The sequence below is a fragment of the Kwoniella botswanensis genome, chromosome 1 (genome assembly GCF_036426115.1).
Source record: "Kwoniella botswanensis chromosome 1, complete sequence".
Classification (NCBI taxonomy): domain Eukaryota; kingdom Fungi; phylum Basidiomycota; class Tremellomycetes; order Tremellales; family Cryptococcaceae; genus Kwoniella; species Kwoniella botswanensis.
The window spans coordinates 4249038-4275101 of record NC_088599.1 but is presented as its reverse complement, the minus strand read 5'-3'; the positions used below and the strand labels follow the sequence as shown (position 1 = coordinate 4275101).

Genomic DNA, 26064 nt, shown 5'->3' with positions numbered 1-26064 from the left:
CATATCGTCGTCAATCTATCAATCTACGACACACACTCTAAGCACTACCGGCCTCTCTAGCCTTCGCTCCAATGTAATTCAAAGCACTACCAAACCTCAACCATTCAATCTGATCCGCACTTAATGTATGTCTAGTCTTGACCTCGACTACCTCTCCAGAGGGTTTCTCAACTCTCAATACAACGATATCCGATGTGGAAGAACCAGCCATTATATCGGCTAAACCTTGCGTAGAAACTTTATCGTGAGAGGAGATCTTGGAGTAATCGGATTTATCAATAAACCACAATGGTAATATACCTTGTTTCTGTAACATCGAAAAACAAACAAAATTATCAGTATATGGTACAATGCCTATTGACGTATGTATAGATGAATGTAGACCCACCTTCAAGTTGGTCTCGTGGATACGAGCGAAAGATCTAGCTACGATCATTGCACCTCCGTAGAAACGGGGTTGTAAAGCTGCGTGTTCTCTAGCTGAACCTTCACCGTCTGTCGATGTCACAATCAATGTTGAGATCAGCGAAATCCATGGGAGCTTTGAGGTGTAGAGAAAAGAAAGAAAGAAAATCCTCAACTCACAGTTATCATCCACTACCAACATCCAAGGTTCATTCCTTTTCTTATACTTCTGCATAGTCTTAGGAATCGTATCTTCGGAACCATCGATATCTATCGCTTTGTTGATCTGGTTGTTCTCATCGTTGACGGCCGTCATCAATGTATTTTCCGATATATTACTTAAATGACCTTTATATTTCAACCATGCTCCAGCAGCTGAAATGTGATCGGTCGTACATTTCCCTTTAACTCTCATCAAGCATGTCATCTGAGGTAACTCTCCTTTACCACCCGCGAAATTCGTACCGAACGGTTCGAGTATTTCCAAACGGGTAGATTCGGGTGAAATGGCGATTTCAGTCTCGGGCTTGGGAGTAGGTGAAGGACTAGGTGCGTAGGATAGATCACCTGCTGAATAGCCTGTAGGGGGTAATCTGTCTCCTGAGGGGGGTTGGAATTTGAATGGACCGTTGGGAGTGGAGATGGAATCGGTTGTAGGGTTGAAATTCAGATCACCAGAGAAGGCCATCTACAGCAAGTCAAAATAAATTGTCAGTTCTACTTGCCACTGCGGTTAATTAGGTGTTACGATATATTCTTGCACTCACAGCAGTAACGATCTCAGGTGAAGCTAAGAAGTTCATAGTCTTCAGATTACCATCGTTTCTAGCTTTGAAGTTCCTGTTGAACGAAGTCAAAATCGCATTGTCTTCACCCTTGTGTTCATCTCTCTTCCATTGTCCGATACATGGTCCACAGGCATTCGCTAAAACAGTCGCACCGACACTCTCGAGCGTATCCTGTAATCCATCTTTCTCGACGGTTGCTCTAATCAATTCGGATCCAGGTGTGACTAAGAAGGGGACTTTGGATTTCAATCCAGCAGCTTTGGCTTGTTCGGCTATGGAAGCTACTCTCGACATGTCTTCGTATGACGAGTTGGTACATGAGCCGATCAATGCTGAGGATAGGGTAGTGGGGTATTTGTTGGTGTTGAGGAAGTTAGAGAAAGATGATAGAGGGGTGGCGAGATCGGGGGTGAATGGACCGTTCAAGTGTGGTTCGAGTTCAGAGAGGTTCTACGCGTGCCAAGAGCCATCGTCAGCTATTGATTGATGTTGGGGATAAGACAAGTGACTTATACCTACGATCTCGATAACCTCGTCATATTCTGCTCCCTCGTCAGCACTCAAAAATCCTTTCTTGGCAGCTTCGTCGGCAGCTTGAGCAACAGGTCCTCTGCCGGTAGCATGCAAGTATTGTCGCATGTTGTCAGAGTATGGGAAAGTTGACGTGGTAGCTCCTACTTCAGCACCCATATTGGCGATGGTTGCAAGACCTGTACACGACTGAGCAGGTACACCCGGTCCGAAGTACTCGATGATTCTACCAGTTCCTCCCTGAATTAGAAAGACATTGATGATCAGCATATACCATAAACGTCGGTGGATGCATGAATGATGAAGTCAATGCCAAGATTATAGATGGAAAAAGAGAAATAGTAGGGTAAAGTGAGAATGACCAGTGCTGAAGAGAAAAAGTCAAATAGGAAAATTTGCGGGAGATGTATCGTCGATGACTCCCCTTGTGGAAGACCTTGTTGCGCAGAGAAAGATGAAATGTGAAGATGGTTGATATCATTGACCGAAAAGGTAAGGACAGAAAGAGACTGAACGGCATAACTCACTCTGACGGTCAATTTCCCAGCCAAGTGCAAGATCAGATCCTTAGGTGTAGCCCAACCTTGCAATTGTCCAGTCAACTTGACACCAGTGATCAATGGTGCCTTCAATTCCCAAGGAGTATCCGTCAAAGCATCGACTGCATCCGCACCTCCAACACCGATAGCCAACATTCCCAAACCACCCGCATTGGGTGTATGCGAGTCCGTACCCAACATCAATAAACCAGGAGCAGCGTAATTTTCAAGCACAATCTGGTGGATGATACCTGAACCAGGTTTCCAAAATTCTATACCATATTTCTGCGCTGCACTTTCCAAGAAATCGAATACTTCCTTGTTGGCTTCGATCGATCGAGTCAAGTCGGATTCGGCACCTGTCTGAGCTTGGATCAAGTGGTCACAGTGGATCGAAGCTGGGACGGCACACGAGGGAAGTCGACAGGTCATGAACTGGAGTAGAGCCATTTGGGCGGATGCGTCCTGTGGAAAGTGAACATTAGTTAGTATTTATCATATATATACTGTATCATGTTACATTATATTGAGGAGTGATCCCCCCATCCCACCCCAAGCGACCAATATGAACACTGCCCCCCATCCCATCCTAAGCTACCGATAGATACTACGCCCCCATCCCACCCCGAACTGCCGTAGCAAAAGTACTCACCTGCATAGCCACCCTATCCGGCCTCAACTTCAAATACCTCTCCCCCCTAATCTTCCCATTACCCCCATTACCTCCCAAACTCTCCTCTGGATTCCTTAAATGTGAATACAATATCTTCTCCGCCAACGTCAATTTGCTTCCTTTCGGCAACACATCTCTCACTTGATCCAATGTCTTTAACAATCTCGGATAAGGTGGTGTTATCGAGGTACAATCTTTGATAGGCAAAGTCGAGGGAGTTGCCAATCCCCTTGATAAGCGGATGGCTCGTTTTGGGAGGGTAGTAACCCTTGAAGAGGACGATAAAACCATGTTGTCACTCCACTGATAACCACACGACCAAGTGAGGAAGTAAAGAGGACAGATAAAGTGAAGATAAGCGCGTGAACAAAGATCAACACGACTAGATAATTTTTGTTATTTCGAAAAAAAGAGCAGAGGACTCGATCTCGTGAAAACATGTTTATATGATTGGCCACTTGCCGAATTATCCGATGTTAAAAGGGGAGTATCAAATAGACTATGCAGATTAGTTGGGTCGGTGGAGGTTGATCACTCTGGATGAGTGAGTCAACCGGGGTGAAAGGGTGTCTGTGCGTAACCTGATCCATACCTATATATATACATGAACATCATGAAATATCCTTCATCTTTCCTCTTCTTCCTTCTTCCACCTTGCCAATGGAAGGAATCATCATTCAATAGTATCTTACCTTTCATTCTCGACTGGTAACCCTACTTACCGCTTACTAACAATCAAACCCGATCTCACAATGTCTGACGAAGAAGTGAGTGTGACTATTCCATGAATTGTCTGTCCCATGCGCTCATCCATCCTTCTTCTCATGCAGGAAGTCCTTGGTGGTTTCGAGGTGAGTTTCAGGTACTCCTAGCTTGTCGCAATCGTGCGAAGCTGATACATCATGCGTACAGTCTGTTGATGAACTCCAATCTCATGTGAGTCGCCTGCTCACACTTTTGTCTGTCTGCTTGTCCAGACAAAGACGAAGTGAACGCAGGCCTTTTCCTTTCCTTTGCTTCATCACTCAATGTGACATATGTACGTGGCACTAATTTTCCTTTTCCTTGTAGGGTATCAACGTTCAAGATATCTCAAAGCTCAAAGCAGCTGGGATCGTCACTATTCTCGGAGTCGCTCAAACTACCAGAAGACATTTGCTCAAAATCAAGGTGAGGTTCGATATGTTACTTTCGCCGTTGCCAATTCATAGCTAATTATGTTGACTTCTTAGGGTCTTTCGGAGGTAAGCTCACTAAGTTGTCGTTAAGATCAAAGCTTAATTCAGAATTTAGGCCAAAGTTGAAAAACTCAAAGTAGGTATCTAAATAAGAACATCCTCATTTGGGCTCAACTTACCATTGTTCCTCTCAGGAAACGGTCGCTAAGATGCTGGTGAGTTTCCATATATTGATATTCAATACTCGTTCGATCTGACTTTCCTCCTCTCCCTCAGCCGCCACCCTTCCTCACCGGTACTGAAATTGCCGATCGACGACAAAATGTTATTTACATTACTACGGGTTCGAAATCGGTCGATGCGATGCTCGGAGGTGGTATCCCCACTCAGAGTATCACTGAGGTCTTCGGTGAATACAGAACTGGTAAAGTAGGTTTGAGCTTTCCTAGAGGGAGATTTTCCTTTCTTACATAATCTGGACAACAGACACAACTTTGCCACACTCTCTGCGTCTCGACTCAACTCCCAGAAGATCAAGGTGGTGCAAGTGGCAAAGTAGCGTATATCGATACTGAGTGAGTATAGTCCCCTTTACCACTTCAATTCGCCTGGACAAGATCTGGTGGCTAATGCGTTCGACGTAGAGGTACATTTCGACCAGACAGGGTTAAAGCTGTTGCCGATCGATATGGTGTGGATGCTGCTATGGCTCTCGATAACGTACTTTGTGCTAGAGCTTGGAGCTCTGAACAACAATGCGATTTGCTGGTCGAGCTTGCTGTCAGGTGAGCAAGGTCCTTCACACGGAAAACTAGAACTGATTCTGTCTTTATGGGTAGATTTGTCGAAGACAGGACATACAAACTTCTTATCGTCGATAGTATCATGAACCTTTTCCGTAAGTCGTGCAAACTCGCCAGAACGGTACAGGTGTCACTTCACTGACATCCTGCATACATTCAGGTCAAGACTATTCCGGTAGAGGTGAATTGTCAGAAAGACAACAAGTGAGCTGATGCTGTTTCTCACCCCAACCAAAGCTGATACAATAAGAAATTGCATTTCAGAAACTCAATCAATTTCTCGCTCGACTCCAAAAACTTGCTGAAGAATTCAATGTAGCTGTTATCCTTACTAACCAAGTTCAAGCTGACCCTGGTGTAAGCTTGCATATGCCACATTAATGCAAGGGAGTTACTATTCAGCTGATATCACTTTACCTACAGGCCGCTGCCATGTGGGTATATATGCTAAATTCCGTCAATTGGAAGCCTTTATGATGATGAATGTTGGTGTCCGTTGCAGGTTTGCTGCACCTACTGCGAAAGCTGTCGGAGGTGAGTCCTTTACATCTTGTTCTGGTCCCATGCTGAAGTTAACAATTTACAGGTCATATCCTTGCCCATGCGTAAGTTTTCATCATCTGCTCACGCACAATGGTAGCTGACCTTTTTTGACTAGATCTGCGGTTCGAATCAACCTTCGAAAAGGTAGAGGTGATGAACGAATTGCCAGACTCATGGACTCTCCTGATATGCCTGAAGGTGAAGCAACATACGTGCTCAAGTCTGGGTGAGTGTGATTGCGCTAGTGTCTGAACGGAGTCAGCTGATGTTTCTGCTGTCACAGTGGATGGGAGGATTCATCTTAAATGAGACGTTTTTCCATAGTTCGAAATCGTATTATCTGTTCCCGTGATCCGAACTGGCATAAATTTCATCTCATTCCAACCCATCTCGATTCATATTAGTTCGACAGTTGTATATACATATTCTGCATCATCATCTCATCGTTGTATCCGCATGTATTCGTGTGACTAGTTATATTAGCGGATCCATACTTCTGGGTTGATCGCGTAGTCAATTGTTCTACTATCAGGCATGTTATTGAACCAGCTACGCCATCTCGAAGGTCATCGACATTATTTTTTCCTTGAACGTACTATCATGTTACTCCTTATCCTGTCATTTAGCTCACCTGGCTTCCAACGATTGTGAACTTATGGCATACTAGACTCTCACTTTGAAGGTGACAAGAGAATTACTAAAAAGCATATCAGTCAGACACCGAAAAACGGGCCAAATTTGAAAGACCTGTTGTAAAATGTCAGCTTGGCTCAGGAATGCTTTGTACGAAGGCGGAGGAAAAGGAAATTGGACAAAGGATCAGTACTCTCTCCACTGGATCGAATTTGCTAACAGGAAGGATGATGGACTTCCAGGAAGTCTAGAACAAAATAGCGAGGTATGATGTAGTACCATTCTGCCTTGACGAGGTATGAACAGTCTAGGATATAGCTATCAAAAAGTATGATATATAATACTGTACTTCTCCCAACTATATTTTTCACTGATATAGTCATCCTGTCGGAATCTAGACAGGAAATCACACAGGACATAGCCACTATTCACTCACACAATGCTAGCGTAGTGGAAGACTATAGTACGTCGAGTCCACCTTATATTACTCTTCCCATCTATCAACTCATCGATGTTCTCCCATGTTTCAGAATCCGAGGACCACCCTGAAACTACCACAGATACAGACAGAGCAAACACAGAACACAGGGACAAAGACCAAGAAAGATGGACAATCTTCAGCCAACCTCACGGGATATGCGCCGGACTAAGCTACCGATCCATCTCGATGAGTGGCAACAACGACGAGATAGATTTTAAAGTGAATCTACCGAAGAAGAAATGGTTCGACACCGACGCTCGGACCAAGGAGCTCTATACTCACTGGATTACCTGATCCAAAACGACTTAAAACCCTCAGACTGACACAATGGCTAGACAGATTGGATGATGATAAGTCGTTGGATTATCTGGGGAAATATTCTGTCAAAGCGGAAGTGACCAGGTTTTGGAGGGAAGGGAATTATGTTCCTACTCTTATGGCCTGGTATGATAAATACGACAGGTGGTCGAAACCACTGCCATCATATCCCCAATCTTGACGATCATAGACAGAATTGGCAAGGTACATTGCAGTATCTAATTATGCATTTGAAGCTTCCCCGATGTAAGGTGAATACTGCAGCCACGAAATTACTGCAGGCTGTGTGCATCATATGATCTGCGGATCATAGATTCATGGATCGAAGGGCGAGTGTTCGCATGTTGATAAAGTAGCGGCGTGACTCGGGTGGCGAGGTTGGACCCCGGTGCAGTTCATATTACAGCAGTACAGCATAGACCGTACTGTACTTGGCGTTCTTCTGGCGAAGCCTCCCCTTCACTCTTCGTCAAGAGTATGACTGTTATGAAAGTACTACACAAAAAAAAAGACAAATTGACCAAATGCGACATTTACTGTACAGTAGACGAACGGTTCTTCCCCAATCATAGCGGATGTAATCTATCTCAAGCGATAGCAGGTACAATGATTGCCAATCAAGTACCAAATTCATCGCGACATGCGTATACACAAAGGTTTATACCGTATGTCTGTGAAAGAATCATACAGTATATCCTCCTCAGTCTCAGTGAGCTTCGAGCGATCTGCGATTCCCCAATGCTATGTACGAGTATGCAACTTCAGTCAAAGGATCATTCGTCAAGGTGGTTTAATGTATCTTCGATCTGACGTATAACGACATATGAGTATCGTATTTGTAAAAATCACAATTTACAATTAATACCCCCAGCTCAGTCCAGTCGGCCAAGACATATGAGGTTGGCCATAGATTTTTGCCATTTGATACTGTATTTGTCCTGTTCAGAGAGCTTCGACTTCGACTCAAATAGTGAATGATACTTGTACAATCCCACTGATAGCAATCATTATATCCAATAACAACATGTCAACCTCGACCACAGCGAATTCGCACCTCAATGGGGAAGACACCATCTCATCCTCACCTGGAGGTACAAAGTCCGATAGACCATTCACCATCATCTCTGGACCTGGTGGTAAGTGCATCGTCCTAGTACTTAATTCATGAGATGCATCTTATCAATCATCTTCCACGATATCCGTATGACAATCACAGGTCGATATTATCTTACTGAAAATGACGAGTTATTTTCTCAATGCGATACATCGCTCCTCATTCCCTCCTCCTCTGGTCAAACTGGGGAAGCTACTTCTGACATTATCAAGAAGAGGGTGATTCGAGCGAGATCCCACGATTTACCGGAAGTATGGTACACTTACGCTAACACTGAAGATGGAGATACCCAAACGTACAGGATGGGTATGGACATAGCTGTCCAACTTGATCACTTTGGGACGATATATGGTTCCAGAGCCCATGGGCGGACCACGATTGATCAGGTCGATAAGCTTGAAAGAGAAGAGTGGATCAGTGAGACGATAAATCTCGGTAATCTCTCTGTCGACCCAGAACAAAAAAGTATGATTGAGTATGTGATCGAGAGGATTCCAGCGACAAAGGATGATAAATCTAACACCGCTCGCGAAGATGCAATCTCAATGATGAGATTCAAACTTGGGCTGGTCTATGATTATGCTATAAGACCGATTTTGTAAATTCAGGCTCGAGTACTCGTATTGTAGCTGAAGTACCTTGAGTCCTTATATACCTCCTATATCCTTGGACGCGTATATATGTCTGACATCATGCATCAAGTCTTCAATGTTAAGCAAGTGTAGGTGAGGTAAAGCTGTGTACATCATAGCGGGATTTAGGACTTGTTGATATACAACACGCAACATACGTTACTGTACAGAGTAACGTATGTTCGATATTCAGATTGACTGGTCATCCACACACCAACACCAAAACAGAAACACCCCGATCCCAATCTCTGCTATTGATGAACGATCTTATGCATTTATATTCAATCTTTGTATCATTCTACTATATCCCCTCGCTTCGCTACACTTCACTTCATAACTCTGTTCTAATCCTCAAAAGGATATTCGAACGGTTGAGGGGGTTCCACATCCTCATCCTCTTCCTCTGCACTTTGCCCGGCAATTATTCCACCAGCTCCACCAGCTGCCGCGTTCTGCTCTTGCAATGGTTCAGCCGCATTAGTCTGTCCATTGCCATTACCCCATCCAGGCCAGAGGTTCTTATCCAGCTCTATAAACCCATCTTCACTGGTCGCTTCATCAGGTTTGGTATCTCGTACCACGACAATATTCCCACTTCCACTTCCACTAGGTCTCACAGGTATGTACCTCCCCTCAGGTGGGAAAGTAATATGTTGTAATTGAGACGGGATCACTCGTGACATGTTAGATAAGGTGAAAGAGCTAGGTTCGGAAGGTTTCTTTTTCTGTGTGGGAGTAGATGATGGTTTGTCGGTCGAAGTGGTGGCAGGTTCCGGCTTATCGTCCTATAAGCATAAAATGTAAGGATAAGTCAGTCAAGTCCATTTTCATTGCACGTCGGTCTAATAAGAAAGCCTTTGAAGTGTTGTTAAAGACATAAGTAGAAAGCACTGACCGTATCCATAGCCTCTCCAGCTTCCTGCTTCTTAGCTCTATCCCTCGCTTTTGCCTTCGCCGTAGTCGACAAAACAGCAGTCTTCGCTTTATCCTTCTTCTTCTCTTCCTGCTTCTTCTCCGTCGAGGGATAGGCAAACAAGGATGCTTTGGCATTACATGTCAAATCGATTTTGGGTAATTTGACATCTTGGTTTACAGCAATTAAAGCGGTGGGAGTGAAGGCTAATCCTAATCCGTGGGCTAAGGGGAACCAATACCAGAACTGAGTGAATAACGTCAATCCGACAATCGCATTCATGTTCAGTGTTCCTGCTCGGGTGGACAAGGCCAAAGTCATATTACGTCCTCCGGCATCGATTATACCTTGAGCTAAGGAGGCACCGAATCGGGCCATGGGATCTTCATGTTTGTCAGAAACGACTTTAGCGAAAAGGGCTCGGATCGATGCTGATTTAGGTGAAGAAGCTTCGGATTGTTGGATCAGGATCATCGCCAGGGATAGATAAGCCCCTTGACGGACGAAATCTACTGGATCTTTAGTCATAGGTTCCAGCAATTCAATGGCAGTCTAAGTGGCAGATTTATTCGAATGTCAGCTGTAATATTGACCAATTTTGAGCTAATTACAACTGACCTCCAATCCTGTACCTGCACAAGAAATACCCAAAGCCAAAGTGGCACCGTGTCTGACATGAGGGTTATAACTTTCTGCGAGGAGTTGGACAACTCGGGGTACCTGAGTATGGTTTCGGAATAGGACGAAACCGAGGGCAGTAACGGCGGCACGTCGTACATCGTCGTTGACATCGGATACAGCGACGTGCAAGAGTTTCTTCACGGCTTTATTGCTGCTTGTACCAGCGTAGGCGAGGGCAATGGTGAACATTCCACCGTATCGGAGGATTGCGTCCTGAGACAGAAGAGAGATATCAGCAATGGAAACATATTGACAAGATACGTTGAGTGTGTGACGGTTGTTATCAAGAACGTATATGATGAAATGATGGTGAAGTAAAATCTGTCAACTCACCTTCTCCTCAGTTAACGTCTGAATGATACCATCCGCCTTTTCTCTCTGATTGTACATCACAAAGGCAATACCCATAGCCAAACTTCTAATGATTTTTTCGTGTTGAGTTTCCCTGGCATACGATAACATCTCATCCAGGGCTTTCTCAGAAGCTGTACCGAGCATGACTAAACCCATGGCATAACCTGCAGCTTCTCCTGCAGTGGCATTATCGCTGAATAGGATTGTTCGGATTTGCTCGTAGATATCTGGTACAAACGAGAGACAACATTAGCTCACAGTCAACTGTTAGGAGCACAAAACTAAAGGAAGGAAAAGAGTGAATCACGAGATACCAGAATTATCCCGAACTGATGTTGATGACAAGATAGATAACAATCACTCACCCTCATCAGCAGTAGCAATCGCACTAACACCCAATCCCAACGCCGCACCATGCTGTATGATCGGATCGACATTCTCATTCAAGTTCTTCTTCAACTCATCTTCTGCCAATTCCTTTCTACCATTATATATCAAACCAAGGGCGAACAGCGAACCACCTTCTGAGAACTTGTTGGGAGCTGATCCACCGGGTAAATAGGGTTTAACAACTTTCAAACCGTTTATCCATGATCCACGATGTATCAACCCCAATGCAGCGGTGGTCGAGAATTTCGCCCAATTGGAAGCTCTTCCGAGATAATCTAGGTTCTCCCTGAGGAATTTGTCAGATGTGGTACCGCAGTTTGCAAAGGCGTTGGTGAATGTTATAGCTGAGTGATAGATTGAATATCGATCTTCGAGAGTTTCCTAATAGCAATGATCAATGAGTATCAGTTGAGTGTCGATCAATGCCCAATTGAGTGTATAGAATACACTGGACATAATTAACTCGCCTTGGTAACTTTCAATATCGACATATCAGTCTTATTGTTCTTGTTCAAGAAGTTCAAAAACAGTTCCGCCGAGGTAACTCCTTTGAGAATATTATCTAAGATGACCTTTGGATCACTCTCATCCTATTGAGGTTAGATGGTCGTCATCATCAGCTCATATGCTCCTTCCACTACATGAACGACTGTTCAACGACTAGCCATTGGTGGGTATTGCACTCACTGGGTTCTCAGCGGGAGGCGCCAAACCTTTTTCAGCCAATTTACTTCTGGTACCATCAATAAAAGCTTGAGGGGCCACTTCGTTCAGGTCAAAAGCTATTTGATAAGCGTCCAAGTGATTTTGTTCATTTATCAACTTGATCAATGCTTCGCCGCATGACTCAACATCAGAGTTTTGAGCCCAGATGGTCGTGATGGAGTTCCAGTCAGGTTGGGGGTTGTGGTGGAATAATCGAAGTAAGAGGTTGAAGAGCTAATTGAGCAGAGTCAAGTTAGTCACATGTTTAGGCTCTCTATGGGTATAGGGAGAAGTGACTCACATTAGATCTGAATTCCTCTGACCATCCCTCATTGCCCGTAGCACCTGATACTACTTCCGATAGGACATATCTCAGAAGACTCTCATCGTGGGTAGGTCTAGATGACTGAGGTTTGGTAGAGGTGGAAGGTTGAGAGGAAGAGTTGGCGCGTGAGGTGAGGTAAATCATTTCTACCAGGTCGAGTCGGCGAAGGGATAGGGCTAGACCCATGGCCTAGAAATGAAGATAAGAAGGGATTTAGCATCGTATCCCAGGTTCAAGTTGATCTGTATTAATCGACATGGGGAAGATGAAGACTTGTCTCCAGTGATGAATGGAGAAGATGTCTTTAGATACATAGAAGTATATGGTCCACTTACGAGTTTACCATTTTCACCCGAGGTACTTCTCAAAACACTATCAACGATATTGCTCAAAGCAGTATCGATCTTCTCTCCCCGAGAAGTTTGTTCGATAGCTCGATCAAGGCATCCGGCTGAATTGTAAAAGAATAGTATCAGCATGAACTCCACTGGTACTTCAACAGAAAGAATTCCAAGCATTTCAAGCGTTGATGATCAAATCGAAATACGCTCTACTCATTTCGAGTTCCTGTGCGATGAGGGAATGAATCTACTTACAGATGATAGTCTCTCTGAATTCCCCTTCTTTCTCCTTCTCAAACGCTCCACCAGCTTTCAAAGCGAATTCCACAGCTTCATCTAGGTATCCCATATAATAGTATATCTTGGAGATCAACAGTGCAGCTTGCGGACGTGATTCCGACGGTAACTCTTTGGACATTGGATCGGCGAGTAGTTCGCTGTTAAGTGTATTAATCAGTATCCTCTGCTTCTAATCGGGGGATAAAATCAAGTACAATGAGATTCAAGCTTACAGATAAGACAGCTTATCACTCATCTCTGCCCAGAATTGCCCTACGATATTCAACAGGTGATTCAGAGCGTATACACGGATATCTTTGTCCTCATCTTCCAGAAGGGTTAACGAACCAGCTATATAGCAAGAAACAGAACTATCAGCTTTCGGTCCAACGCCAATGGGACGAGATAGCTCACCTGCGCTGGTAGTCACTGAAGCTACTGGCATGGTGCTGGTGATTATCAATTATAGTCAGAAATGGATTGAGTGTAAGATGTGGGTCCGTATATCACCTTGATCAAGTTGAGAATCGCGTCCATCTGTCAACTCGCACCTCTGTCATCGCTGACGCTTGCGTATAAGGATACCAATCCACGTGGCTGTTGCAGTAACGGGAATAGAGGTCAAAGTGGCAGAACACGGGCAGATGGAGATGAGTCGTATCTCCTCGAAACAACATTCAGGCACACAGGAGAGGCAAAGGTGACGTCTGCATACATGTGGTACTCGAGTATATGTACTGTACCAACCAGAGACAACCGATGTTTAACTCAATCCTCTGAGCTATTTTCGATCTTGAGCCTCCACTTTGCAGTCCACGCTGATCGTATCTACACAAGGAATGTCAGTGGGAACATGGATAGGTAACGGCATACGGCATGGGATATCCTATCGCTTCGTATGCATGCATGTCACGGACTGAAGGGATCGATGATCTCGGTCATGTTAACCGTTAATTCATCTCTGACTCATGTTTTTCCAGTCGTGTTCTAAAGGTCCTTTTGAGGTGGATTGATCATATATACCCTTCTGTGGCCGATCATCCCATCATATCCACCATATACCACGGCCGATCCATATCGCCAGACCACCGTCACCATCACCATCATCAACACCATACACACACATAGGTATATAGACTCACCCCTTCATCCTTCTTCCTCTTCTTTTGATTTCGCCTCTTCCTTCATCTACTTTTCAGATCCGTACATACCATGTCCGAAATCGTCATACCCACTAGAGATACATCAAGGAAGAAGAGAGATGCTAGCAGCGGAGGGGAGAAAGGTGAGATATGGTGGTGTGAGTTGAGCTTCTCTTCGTCATATGCAGTATACCTCCCAAATCCAAGTAGCTAATACTTGAAGGGTACTGATGGTCCATAGCAAATGGTATATTTTTCGTATGTGAGTATATTGTCTCTTTATCTTATCGACATCTGTGTGGTGGACGAATCTCTCCATCGTTTCCATCAAGCTCAACCGAGCTGGATACCTTGATTAAATCAAATAGCGATCCACCTATTCGCCTTGATCGGGGCGATCTACCTCTCTCCTCTTGCTTCCATCGACCCGAAGACAGCTGTGCTGTGTTTCATCTCTTGGCAATTAGCTTCTTTCGGGTGAGGACGCAGTTTGTTGAATCTCACAGTGTATCAACTGAGCTGACGAGATACTCTCATATTCGATCATGAAGAATCACGATAGGTAAGTATGATCAACTTCTACAAATCCCATCATAACCACAGCCATCAAGCTAATCACCTCTTATCATTACTTAGGATACCATCGTCTCTGGTCTCATCGCGCTTTCACAGCTACCGCACCCCTCCGAATCGTCTTAGCTTGGATGGGTTCAATGGGATTTCAGGGGAGTATCAAATGGTGGGTTTTGAGACACAGGTTGCATCATAGGTCAGTGATTTATGCTTCATTCCACTCTCACTTTCATTATAATCATAATGTCATCAACACTCATTCAGAACCGTTACCCGTTGCCTAACCTATTCGATCGAGATTACTGATTGAGATGATTCATCTATCGATGCAGATTTACCGATTCAAATCTCCACGACCCATACTCTGCTTCCAAAGGATTATGGTTTTCTCACTGCGGGTGGATATTCCGCAAACCTTCTTATCCAAGGATGAAATCGATTGAGAGGGGTGATTTGGAGGCTGATCCAGGTGAGTAATCCCTCGTATATCAACATTGCGCAATACATTCCCTGCAGATCCACTCGAAGAAATCAACATAAGAATGGGATAGCTAATTCATCTCATTTTTGATGAATTGTAGTCGTTCGCTTTCAACACAAACATTACGTTCCAATCGCATTGTTCTCAGGTTTAATCCTTCCTGCTCTGATAGCTCATTGGGGATGGGATGATTGGTTGGGCGGTTTGGTATGGGGTGGAGCTATAGCCAGGTTGTTGATTTGGTAAGTCTGCGTGTTGCGAATCGGATACCCGGTACTGAGTGACATAATGGAGGAGCCAATTAGCTGATTTACCATTTTCAGGCATACCACGTTCTGCATCAATTCGCTGGCTCATTGGACGGGATTGCAGCCCTATACTGAGGAGGTCACGGCTAGAGGGAACTATGTAAGCCAAGCGGTGCCATTACCAATCGGGTTCCCAGCTTACTGTATGTCCTTATCAGCTGTTAGCTGTTCTGACATCTGGCGAAGGAAATCACAAGTGAGTCTTTCATCCGTTGTCAGAAGTACGAAGTCGAGCTGACCGTTCTTGTAGTTTTCATCACGCTTTCCCGTACGTTGATCGGCAAATTGTGCTTGATAGCTATCATACTAACTCACCGATATACTATTAGCAAAGACTTCCGTAATGGACCACATCCAGCGTAAGTCGCTGTTTTAGCCCTTAGAAAAGCGCTCTTATTAGGTTAGCTGATATTCCTTTTCTGCTACAGGGACTGGGATCCATCGAAATGGTTCATCTGGGTATTACACAAGTACACCTCTCTTGTTCCCACTATTGCTCGTACACCCGAAAGCGCCGTCAGAAAAGCTCGAGCTAGGGTATACATGGCTCAAGCTGATCGATTGACCGAGGCTTTACCACCCCACGAGATGGTCAGACCTACAAACGATCTGCCAGTATGGTCTCGAGCGGAGGTAAGAAAGAGACATGGGGAGTATGTGAAAGAGGAGCATGGGGTGAGAAGAAGGGTGTTGGTGTTGCTGGAAGGGTGTGTAGTGGATGTTGGAGGGTATCTGGAAGACCATGTGAGTTCGATTGCATTTTCGGTAGTGATGTAGGTGAGCGCTCGAGCTCATGTGCTATGGTGTACATAGCCTGGTGGGAATGATCTCCTCTTATCTCACTGCGTTCTCCCTCTTCCCTCCGAAAACGCAGACGATCTCGATATTGATTCTGGCTACGCTTCTTCCGAGCTGGCTTCTCCTCCCCAGCACAAGATCTCACTTTCATCGCCCGAAATAGACGAGGTCGACCAGATTGTTTTCAAAGATGCTACGAGGGCGTTCTTCGGTGGTATGAACAATCATAGTGGTGCTGCGAAGGAATGGATGAGGTGTTTGAGAGTGGCCAGGTTGGAAAAGTAAACACCGGTATGATGATTTTAGATCCCAATGTACATGTAGAGTAAAGTGAGACAGGTAGAAAATACAATGACACACGAAAATTCAAGATCCATCTATGTCAATGTAAGTATAGTGCCATATCATGCATTTGAGAATCATTCACATGTCAAGTAAACCCACACGACGAAACAGCCTGCTTGATTCTGAAACTCGACTTGCAAACGTTTGGACTGCATGGACTGCACCGAGATGATGCACGTGTGCACTCGGGTGTGAGAGTGTCCGACGTAGCCGGAGTATGACTACACCGCACTTCGGATATGAACGATGAGATGGATCACGATGAGATAAGTCAGGTGAGATAAGGATGGGATATGACGATAACAACGACCAACCACCAACGTATCCATAACCATCCCATTCAATACATGTCATCATCATCATCAACACTTCATACATAGATCGACATACATACTCACTCAGCCTCAACCTCATCCATACCTCACCTACACATCGCACCATCCTGCTCGCCTCCTCTCATATACATCAACGGCCATACCCGACCTCATCGGGAAACGCTCAGACTTCGAGTCCGAAACACAGCATAGGCACAGCGTAGACATAGCACAATCGAAGATAGAAGACGAGCAATAAGAAGATCATTCCTTTTATCTCAACAAAGTGCATTGAAGAACCCACTTTGTCGACCTTCGCTTTGTCTTGGGGTTCTTCCGATTCACCGAGTCGATTGTTCTTGGTTTGTGGGGATATCATTATCAGCCTTTGCGTATATATATAAATTCATCGTTCAATCCTAGTAATCCTATCCAACATAATTACCCCCTTATCCCGCTTCCATCTATCCTCCCCATTCATATATAAGATAGAATACATACACACACGATATGGCCGAATTACAACAAGTGTTAGAACTGCTCAAGAAGCTAGATACAAGACAAGAGGAATTGGCCGCTCAGGTGAGTGTTGTCTTGTTTATCTTTATCTTTTCTGATCACCTCGGTAACCTCAATCTTGATAATACTTCAGGTCGAGTCCCTCAAGTCCTCATCTTCCAGATGTTCATGTGGTCAATCCCACTCTCATCCAAACCCTTCTACATATCCAATACATCTTACCGGCTGTACTCCATCCTCACCTTCGACTCCAGCAGCAGGTACCGAGACTATCCCCTGTCCTCCTCTTCCAGCTTCTCCCCGAAGTAACTCAGGTGGTGTGGAGGCATTAAGAGTATCCAGAGGATCCTTCACTTCTTTACTTCCAAGTGCATTAAACAACCTCGGTTTAGGATCCAGTCCACCATCAAATACGAATGGGACTTCCACTCCGTACGGTAATTTATCGTTGGAAGCTGTTTCTCATGGTGCGGGGGCACCTGGACCTCTGTCTCCTACGGGTGAAAAAGATAAGGATAAAAAGAAAGGGTATCCTAATAGGGTGGTATTGACTAGTAAGTTGTTGCCACTTGCTTCGACCTAGATATCAGTTGTCCTACCATCTTCCAATTCGATCCCCAGGTACAGAGATACGACAATCCCATTATGAATTGCATAAGCTGATTCACTCTTTGTAATACATAGCATACCCCTCCCAAGCTGGTATCAACCCCGTTCCCATCAACTGGGGTGCAGGACGTGAGTATCCTCAATAACATGCTGCCACTCACTCGCTCAACTCCATTCATCCCGACACAGGACTTACGATAGCTGTATATCTCGAACGAAGCTGATATGGTGCATATTGTTATTCCGTAGCCACCGCAAGAGAACGAGGTCCAGTAGTCTGTTCACGTATCAAACAGAACTTGCTCATTCGAAATTCCATTGGCGCACATTCAGGTTCATATAGTATTTATAGAGCGCTGTCGATTGCCATGGGTCAGTTGAGACCTGATTGGAGACCTGATCTGACCAATACTCATGTGAGTGTCTCTTCTAATGCTAACGGATTTACCTAGATGTACCCACATGTATGTCATAGAGAGGCGTGAATTAGGCTGATGGCACCTCTTCAATAGCCGCCCTTCGTCCTTCCTCCCACTGAAGGATGGTTTGGCGATAAGATCGTTTCCTTCGACCCTTGGGGTGCCATGTCACAAGAAATATGGGCCAAGGTGAGTTGGATTATTCATGCCTCGCATCCTCCATTGGTCGATACTGATGATCACAATGCTACGTAGGAGTACGCAGACGGCTTGGATGTCCGACCTACCATCTCTCAAACAAAAGCACATATCAAGATTGAAGAACTCGACGTTCTAGCTAGGAAGGGTGAATTCCCAGTAGACGGTGACATAGTAATTAAATCACCTGAATTAGCGGCTTTCCCAGGTGTAGATCAAGGTGTGGAAGTGAACACTTACAAAGCGGCTGTTGATCCTGTCTGGGTGAGTGATCATTCCTACCACTCCCATTATCAGTGCAAATCACTGATTTCCGTCTTTTACGGTACAGTATCTACCTGGTGTAGCTGCTCGATTAGGTATTGACGAATCCATCCTCCGAAGAGCTCTATTCGAAGATACAGGAGGAATGTATCCTGAATTACTCACTCGTCCAGATATAAAGATCTTCCTCCCTCCCATAGGGGGGATGACCATATACATTATGGGTGATCCGGCCAAACTGCAAGATCCCAATGTGGAGATCACCTGTCGACCACACGATTCATGTTCTGGTTCAGATGTGTTCGGTTCGGATATCTGTACTTGTAGACCGTATTTGATCTTTGGAATTTCAGAGGCTATTAAATGTGCTCAGAGAGGTGGGGTGGGTGTTATTGTGTATTTCCAGAAAGAAGGTGAGTGCGGTTCAAGGTTTAACTTATGACACGATTTTCGCTGTATCACTTTTATATCATGTCATTCGGGACTGGACTGTGGGATAAAGGAATAAATGGGCTGACTTCTCTATCCTTGTTCCTGAATATAGGACGTGCTTTGGGAGAAGTAACCAAATACATGGTATACAACCGACGAAAACGAGGTGGTGATTCGGCTGCGGAATACTTTAACAACACCGAAGTGGTAGCTGGTGTGAAAGATGCGAGACATCAAGCGTTGATGCCTGACGTGTTACATTTCCTGGGCATCAAGAAGATCACGAATCTGATCTCGATGAGTAATATGAAATATGATGCGATTGTTGGTAGTGGTATTGAGGTGATTAATCGGTATGAGATTCCGGAGGAATTGATCCCTGCTGATGGGAGGGTCGAGATTGATGCTAAGGTGGGTTGATCGTTGCCTATCTTCAGACCGATATTATCGAAAAAAAGATAAATTGCTGATCATTGTGGATGACATAGATCCAATCTGGTTACTTTTCAAAGAAGGAATTGACGGATGAGAAAGTGAAAGCTACCAAAGGAAGGGATTGGGGTGAGTAAAGTGTCTGCTTGTCTGCATGGCCTTGGTGCTGATGAAAAGTCATGATAGATGATATTGTTCATTAAGATACCTATCATTCCCTTCGGACTGTATATCTGATTTTGAGAATATATTGGTCTTCTCCAACATTATGATATAGGTTACCGGACACATATAAATATTTCATAAGGGTATGTATGATGGTATTTATCCAATTTGTTCCGCTTTTGTACGTTCTATCGTTGTTGAGCTTAGATGTAAGGATTGGTAGATATCGTGGATAAGACATTCACGCATGCATTTGATCGTTGTTATCCTGTCGGTCGGTATAAACCTAAGATAGACACTATACTATCGTCCTTGAGGTCTATGATGATCATCCTTATCCTTTGATAGGTAAAATGCATAAAGGATGAATTGGATCTAACCCATTCAACTCAATTATGGTGCTGGAAGTACGATAATTGTACATGTATCAGGTAAGTACCAGTACTGTATTTATACGTACGTATCTGATTATGTATATTATGATCTTCTGACATATTCCATCAAGATGTTCATTTACTTTGATATCAATATCAGTCTACTGTACATCATACGATATACAGTATATAACTAATCCGAGCATAGTAAGTACCTTGTAAAAAGATTTTCCTCACCGTGTCGATCGTCCTAGTTTTAACTCTACTCACACTGACTATGAGTCTCATCTCACCTACACCATCATTGAATGGACTAATACTTAAGAAAACACCGAGCTTCGTAATACCTGACGATTCGAATGTCATTGTCAATGTCGATTCCGATACACACCCAAGTCAAGGTGAAACTGAAACTGAAACTGAAAGTGATACATTATTTAAACCAATGAAGATGGGTGATTTGCAACTTGCACATCGGATAGTCATGTGTCCTTTGACAAGACATCGAGCGAATGATGAGGGTGTACACGGGGAGTTGGCAGAGAGGTTTTACGAGCAGAGAGCTTCAGGTGATTCGGTTCTTTGAAATTGTCATTAACTTGGACGCTAATGCGCTAATGTGAATCTTTCTTCACATCTACGACTAGATGAGGGATTGATAATTAGTGAAAAAACCCCAAGGTATGCGAATGACCCATCCAATACAAACCTTTGTTCCCCTGCTGGACGAAGTACTTGAGAAATACCCTACATTGGCTTATATTCATGTTATACGAGGTGATCAATCCCATGACGATGACGATTTGGGCCAACTCAGGAAAACAGTTGAAGAGAGAGGGGATGGAACGGGATTCATAGTCGCTGGTGGGTTCACGCCTGGGAGTGCTAGAGCTTTAGTGACTGAAAAGGGAGGTGCCGTGGGTTTTGGAAGGTATTTCATCTGTAAGTTTAGCTAATCTCCAAGAGAAAATGAACCAAATTAGCAGTACAAGTAAATCGTTCTATCAATAAGTAGAGAAACGAAAAAGAAAGACAATATTGATGATGTTTTTGTCCCATTAGCAAATCCGGATTTACCCTATAGGCTCAAGAATGATTTACCATTAAGGGATTGGAATGAAAGTACGTTCTATACCAATGGGGCAGAAGGGTATATCGAGTGAGTAAAGAAATGTTATCGAGAATAAGCCAGGACAAAAAGACGATAACTAAAGATGGGTTTGGGTGGAATATTAGTTATCCAACATGGCAAGAATCCCATTGGGGTCGAACTTGACCTTGCTTGGTCTTCAAAGTAAGGATAAGTTGATGCTCAAACACCATCATCAATATCAATACTATTGTCGATATCAGTAAATCCTGATCATGAGATATGCATTGCATTATGGTTGCAAATGACTATTGTATATTGGTTATACTCGTTCTCCCTTTCCTATACGATGGAGATTCTAAAGACAGTGTCTAATGGATTTATCTAAAGTTGTACTTTGAGATCTGACAAGTCGGTTTGAGAGCCGACAGCGATATTGTGTGGTGAAGCTTGTTCAAACGAACTATCACATGAGAAGTCGTAAATCAGTTTATGTTAAATTATAACTTGCAAGACAAGTCTTTCCTCGTGATTGTTCCCATCTGGAAACGACAGATCAACCTCACTCACCTGGGGTATCTCATCCTCAACACCCTAGGCCTCTCAGCTTCCTGGAACAACAACTTGGTCTCCGCGGCATCTTTACTCAACTCCAAGTGTTTGTCATTCCTCTCTGTCCAGATTCGAGATTCGGGAGTGATGGAGGCTAATAACCTCGTGACGTAGGGTAACGATTTATCTTTGGTGGATTTGGAGAATGTTTCTGGGTCGAGTGAAGGAGAAGTGGTATTGGATGATGTAGATGGGATATAAGGGTAGGCAAGGATGGCGAGAGTGGTCAGGACGAGGGTGTTTCTCCAGAAGGGATTGAAGAATGCTATGTTCGGATTTGTACGATAGTCAGTAAATATACATGAACATGTGAATATCTTGATGATGTCTATCGCTCCTATCCACAGCTCATTCTCAATGACCAGAAGTCATTTATGTCTCGTCTTTCTCCTATTATCCAGCCTTCTCTCCTCTGTTGACGTATCCTATATGCATAAATCACACTCACATTCCGTTGTATAGGCATCATCTGCTCCCTCCCCATGACCATGATGCGAATCATCGTGACTTGCACCCTTGGGCGTCGTAGTTGATATACCCCGTGCTACCAGCTGTTGTCGGAGTATCGAGGAGGTGGGTCTGAGCATTGTGGTTGTTGATCTGAGTGACATTGCGATTGTGTGTTGTATGTTATCGTGATATGCTTCAATGTCATCATCATCTATCTCGATGTCAATTCGACACTCTATCATAGGCCCAAGTGCACGAGCCATACAACTGCAATGGCGGCGTTATAAGGGGAATTCCACAATGTGGCATAATCTGATCCCGTCTGGAGTTGGACTTTGTCTGTGCACATTCTTAAGATAGTCGGTGTCCGTGTCTGTGCGTTTGTATGGTGGTGAATAACCAGTAAGTACTATGAGGACATGCATGGGTAGACTGAATGCAACATCATTGGAAGATGAATGCAGAGTTAGCCCGTACTATATATGTCACAGGAGCAGCTGAGGATAAGTGACATGGTCTCTTATGCATACCCGTACGCCATAAATGACCTTGCAAGTGATGGTGGTGCCTCGGTGTAATCGAAATTAACGGTTGCCAGTAATCCTAACATTACGCAAAACAAACAAGGACGCGTCAAAATAATACCACCCATCTGTCCTCTCTTCCTCGACTGATCATTCATCTTCTGCAAACTATATATCTTAGCACCTTCGGTTCTCGTCTATGTCCCTCACCCTACGGCTCAAGTCGATAACACAACCAAAAGCCAAGTCACATACCCTTCGATTGGACTGATACAAGTGACATTTCTTGAAGGTTCACAGGAATCGATATACGAAGTCCTCTTTACGTGACCTTTTCCCAATAGTCACTTTCGCCTGTTTTGCCAAGACGGCTCTGTAATGTATAGAACAAGTCTGGATATAAAATGAACATGCAGAGTATAAAGTGTGAGCTCGCTCTCCACACATATCCTCATTCATCAATACTGATTTGCTGATCGAGAATACTCCCTCCTGATAGGTGTCGTGGTAGGAGATGGAGCCGTAGGAAAGGTTCGTGAAAAACCTCAAGCGGTGAAAGATGGATGTCGACTGATTACACTTCAATGGGTAGACATGTCTGCTGATATCATATACCACGAATGCATTTCCCGGAGAGTGAGTACAATCTATTTTCACTAACTCTGTGATGATCTTCTTCGGCTATTCCGGGATGTTCTTCGGTGTATGATCATGATGTACTAACCATTGCTTCGGAATAGATACGTACCAACCGTATTCGACAACTATTCAGCATCAGTCTTAGTGGATGGTAGACCAGTATCATTGGGATTGTGGGACACAGCTGGACAAGAAGATTACGAGTGAGTTGTCTGCTCCGGATTTCAATTTGGATAGCTTGATCATTTGCTCTTTTCCCATCATGTGGATATCTCTATACGTACCAGGAGTTTTTTTTTTTTTTTAAAAAAACTTGACAATTTCCTTTTCCAAGCTCAGACCATATCCATATAAGATTCTGATTACTTCTGCCTTACAACACAGCCGTCTTCGTCCGTTATCGTACCCTCAGACAGATGTATTCCTAGTTTGTTTCTCGGTAGTTTCGCCTCCATCCTTTGAGAACATACGCACGGTGAGTGTCAAAATAAAGGATTATGCGCATGATGCTTCGATTAGGAAGGTAGTCTCGGATGCTAACCAGACACCATCTTCATTTTACGCCTTCCACTTACTTAGAAAGTGAGTGCTTCCCCTTTGACAAAGCAACCCCCACACATCAGTGTATTACCACATTGTCCAACTCCCGACTGAATCATATGAACTGACATCCTCTTTTGCACATTCTTCACAGTGGATCCCAGAGATAGCTCACCACGCACCGGGCGTACCGATAATCCTCGTCGGGACAAAATTAGACTTACGTGAAGACCCAGTAACATTGCAACGTCTAAAGGAAAGGCGATTCTCTCCTATCACGTATCAGATGGGTGCCCAGTGTGCGAGGGATGTTGGCGCTGTCAAGTATCTAGAAGCGAGTAGCAAGACGTGAGTGACATTTGTGACATCTGTCACGAGTGCGCACAAACGCTGAACGTACTCATATTTGTGTTCCGCACATAATAGGCAAAAAGGACTCAAAAACGTATTTGACGAAGCTATCAGAGCTGTCTTACAGCCTTCGATAGGTCAGATGAACCCTGGTGGAAGCAAGAAGAAGAAGAAGCAGTGTGTGATCTTGTAGTAAATAGGTCAGAGGTTGTAGGTCGAGCAATAGATAATTAGTGCATGGACACATATGATTTGTGGACCTTGAGATCCGGCTTGGCATCCATTAGTGATCTAATTGGGCACAACGATACTTGTGAATGTCTGCGTGATAGATGCATTCATACGACTACAGCGTACTCACGTGGCAGGATATGCGTACTACTTTAAAGTCATTCTTACTGTGTACGAACCTAAAGTACAAGCCATGATATTTCTCCTTGTTATCCTTCCTCGGACCACGATCAACACACAACACACGATCTCAAGATCTCAAGATGTCTAGATCTGCCATCAACATGCTCACGATGACTCGAGCAGAATGGCTCGAGAAGCGTGCTCAAGAACTCCAGTCCAATCCAAGTCATTCGCCACCAACCAGTCAATCGAAAGAACAAGTAACAACAGCCAATAAAGATGAAACTAAGTCTACCGCTGACGACAATACGCCATCTATCGAGCCCGACCTCAGAGAAGTAGATTACAAGACGATTGAATATCTGTGGATCGGATTATATCAAGATTCACCCGTTGGACAAACTCGCCTGAAACCTACGGGTTATCCTGAGTATCTACTCAAGCGACACTTTATACCTAAGAAAGAAAGGCAATCGGAAACCCAATCTCAACAACCTAGTCAACCTGTTATCAACACCTTCTCGTCTGAAGATGATGTACAACCCGATGGTAGGGCCAGTATCCCCAGACCCAGACCCAGACCCAGACCCAGACCCAGACCTAGCTCTTCGGAGCAAATGATTTTCTGCGTCGATGAATTGATTTACGTCGGTAAACTCTGGGATGTTTACAAAGGAAAATTAGTCCTATGCGACGGAACGGCCAAACATAAGGTGATGATCATGAAACTCATGAAACCCGACTGTTTTCCTGAAGAATATCCATCAGATTCGGATGACTCGAACAGCGCAGAAGAGGGATTTCATACTTCAGATGCAGCGATAACGTCAGCATATCAAGAGGATTATATTTATAGGTATTATTTGACGGAGTTGTATGGTGGGGTAGTACCTGATTATTATGGGATGTTCACCTGCTTCGCGGAGACGGATGAGGCGAATGATGAGGAAGAAAAAGGGGGACCTCCAGATCCTTGGCTGTGCGCGATGTTGATGGAGGATGTTGGTCGCGGAAATATGTTCAGTGAAAATGAAGCCGACTTTTGGGATGAGGAAGATTGGTGAGGGCTCTTGCTCACTATCACCTGTCCATCTCTTTATGTACTGCATGGCTTCGAGCTGACAGCAGGCTATGACAGCCTTAACATCAAACAAGCGTACAGAACGTTACATGAAGTCGCAGAAGTCGGACACGGCGAGATAGCAGACAATCATATCATTGTCAATCGCGAGCAAAATCGTGTCGCAATCCTCGACTTCCAGGGAGCAAACACATTCAGCTCTACCAGACAACCTAAAAGAACGAAGACAATGGTGGAGTGGGATGAGGGATGTTTGGAAGAGGTTCTCTATCCCTGGAGAAGTGAGTTCTATCGTAATCGAAGGTCTGAAATTCTCGACGATTACCGTGTCGCACTGTGGCACAGGGGCATCGATCTGGTAAATAAGCTGATTGAGAATCTCTGACAATGCAGATAGACCGAGAGAATCTTAGGTTGACATTGT

At 44.2% G+C, this 26064-nt stretch overlaps 10 protein-coding genes across 10 annotated transcripts; 7 read left to right on the top strand and 3 right to left on the bottom strand.

Annotated features, from left to right (window-relative positions):
- Positions 1 to 37: 37 nt before the first annotated feature.
- Positions 38 to 3227, bottom strand: L199_001623 (aconitate hydratase, mitochondrial; the record flags this gene model as incomplete). The annotated part of the gene is made up of 7 exons (XM_064887376.1): positions 38 to 307; positions 389 to 495; positions 586 to 1093; positions 1173 to 1643; positions 1713 to 1964; positions 2252 to 2728; positions 2916 to 3227. The coding sequence occupies 7 exons, from the start codon at positions 3225 to 3227 to the stop codon at positions 38 to 40; spliced, it is 2397 nt and encodes a 798-aa protein (XP_064743448.1).
- A 461-nt stretch (positions 3228 to 3688) lies between these two features.
- Positions 3689 to 5765, top strand: L199_001622 (meiotic recombinase Dmc1; the record flags this gene model as incomplete). The annotated part of the gene is made up of 18 exons (XM_064887375.1): positions 3689 to 3703; positions 3767 to 3787; positions 3849 to 3872; positions 4008 to 4106; positions 4169 to 4180; positions 4230 to 4250; positions 4309 to 4329; positions 4391 to 4543; positions 4601 to 4689; positions 4759 to 4899; positions 4954 to 5012; positions 5078 to 5121; positions 5182 to 5274; positions 5341 to 5351; positions 5420 to 5451; positions 5504 to 5522; positions 5576 to 5686; positions 5744 to 5765. 18 exons carry the CDS (start codon positions 3689 to 3691, stop codon positions 5763 to 5765), a joined length of 987 nt encoding a protein of 328 aa, XP_064743447.1.
- A 2151-nt stretch (positions 5766 to 7916) lies between these two features.
- On the top strand, positions 7917 to 8608 carry L199_001621 (uncharacterized protein; the record flags this gene model as incomplete). The annotated part of the gene is made up of 2 exons (XM_064887374.1): positions 7917 to 8028; positions 8109 to 8608. 2 exons carry the CDS (start codon positions 7917 to 7919, stop codon positions 8606 to 8608), a joined length of 612 nt encoding a protein of 203 aa, XP_064743446.1.
- A 374-nt stretch (positions 8609 to 8982) lies between these two features.
- On the bottom strand, positions 8983 to 13071 carry L199_001620 (uncharacterized protein; the record flags this gene model as incomplete). Its single annotated transcript, XM_064887373.1, has 12 exons — positions 8983 to 9423; positions 9534 to 10103; positions 10170 to 10445; positions 10566 to 10813; positions 10952 to 11357; positions 11444 to 11566; positions 11664 to 11915; positions 11983 to 12195; positions 12342 to 12457; positions 12603 to 12784; positions 12860 to 12977; positions 13041 to 13071. 12 exons carry the CDS (start codon positions 13069 to 13071, stop codon positions 8983 to 8985), a joined length of 2976 nt encoding a protein of 991 aa, XP_064743445.1.
- Positions 13072 to 13838: 767 nt separating this feature from the next.
- On the top strand, positions 13839 to 16213 carry L199_001619 (uncharacterized protein; the record flags this gene model as incomplete). The annotated part of the gene is made up of 13 exons (XM_064887372.1): positions 13839 to 13926; positions 14010 to 14030; positions 14137 to 14245; positions 14320 to 14330; positions 14405 to 14537; positions 14674 to 14810; positions 14923 to 15064; positions 15146 to 15230; positions 15289 to 15326; positions 15381 to 15398; positions 15460 to 15489; positions 15559 to 15874; positions 15944 to 16213. 13 exons carry the CDS (start codon positions 13839 to 13841, stop codon positions 16211 to 16213), a joined length of 1398 nt encoding a protein of 465 aa, XP_064743444.1.
- An 884-nt stretch (positions 16214 to 17097) lies between these two features.
- L199_001618 (uncharacterized protein) lies at positions 17098 to 19597 on the top strand (the record flags this gene model as incomplete). The annotated part of the gene is made up of 9 exons (XM_064887371.1): positions 17098 to 17169; positions 17240 to 17660; positions 17791 to 17844; positions 17965 to 18131; positions 18228 to 18323; positions 18390 to 18596; positions 18664 to 19009; positions 19141 to 19439; positions 19517 to 19597. 9 exons carry the CDS (start codon positions 17098 to 17100, stop codon positions 19595 to 19597), a joined length of 1743 nt encoding a protein of 580 aa, XP_064743443.1.
- A 679-nt stretch (positions 19598 to 20276) lies between these two features.
- L199_001617 (uncharacterized protein) lies at positions 20277 to 21162 on the top strand (the record flags this gene model as incomplete). Its single annotated transcript, XM_064887370.1, has 4 exons — positions 20277 to 20568; positions 20647 to 20680; positions 20817 to 20941; positions 21062 to 21162. The coding sequence occupies 4 exons, from the start codon at positions 20277 to 20279 to the stop codon at positions 21160 to 21162; spliced, it is 552 nt and encodes a 183-aa protein (XP_064743442.1).
- A 311-nt stretch (positions 21163 to 21473) lies between these two features.
- On the bottom strand, positions 21474 to 22312 carry L199_001616 (uncharacterized protein; the record flags this gene model as incomplete). The annotated part of the gene is made up of 3 exons (XM_064887369.1): positions 21474 to 21552; positions 21660 to 21966; positions 22150 to 22312. The coding sequence occupies 3 exons, from the start codon at positions 22310 to 22312 to the stop codon at positions 21474 to 21476; spliced, it is 549 nt and encodes a 182-aa protein (XP_064743441.1).
- Positions 22313 to 23079: 767 nt separating this feature from the next.
- Positions 23080 to 24398, top strand: L199_001615 (uncharacterized protein; the record flags this gene model as incomplete). The annotated part of the gene is made up of 7 exons (XM_064887368.1): positions 23080 to 23101; positions 23175 to 23206; positions 23268 to 23311; positions 23416 to 23517; positions 23699 to 23789; positions 24009 to 24202; positions 24281 to 24398. The coding sequence occupies 7 exons, from the start codon at positions 23080 to 23082 to the stop codon at positions 24396 to 24398; spliced, it is 603 nt and encodes a 200-aa protein (XP_064743440.1).
- Positions 24399 to 24699: 301 nt separating this feature from the next.
- Positions 24700 to 26053, top strand: L199_001614 (uncharacterized protein; the record flags this gene model as incomplete). Its single annotated transcript, XM_064887367.1, has 3 exons — positions 24700 to 25619; positions 25698 to 25921; positions 26034 to 26053. The coding sequence occupies 3 exons, from the start codon at positions 24700 to 24702 to the stop codon at positions 26051 to 26053; spliced, it is 1164 nt and encodes a 387-aa protein (XP_064743439.1).
- Positions 26054 to 26064: the final 11 nt, after the last annotated feature.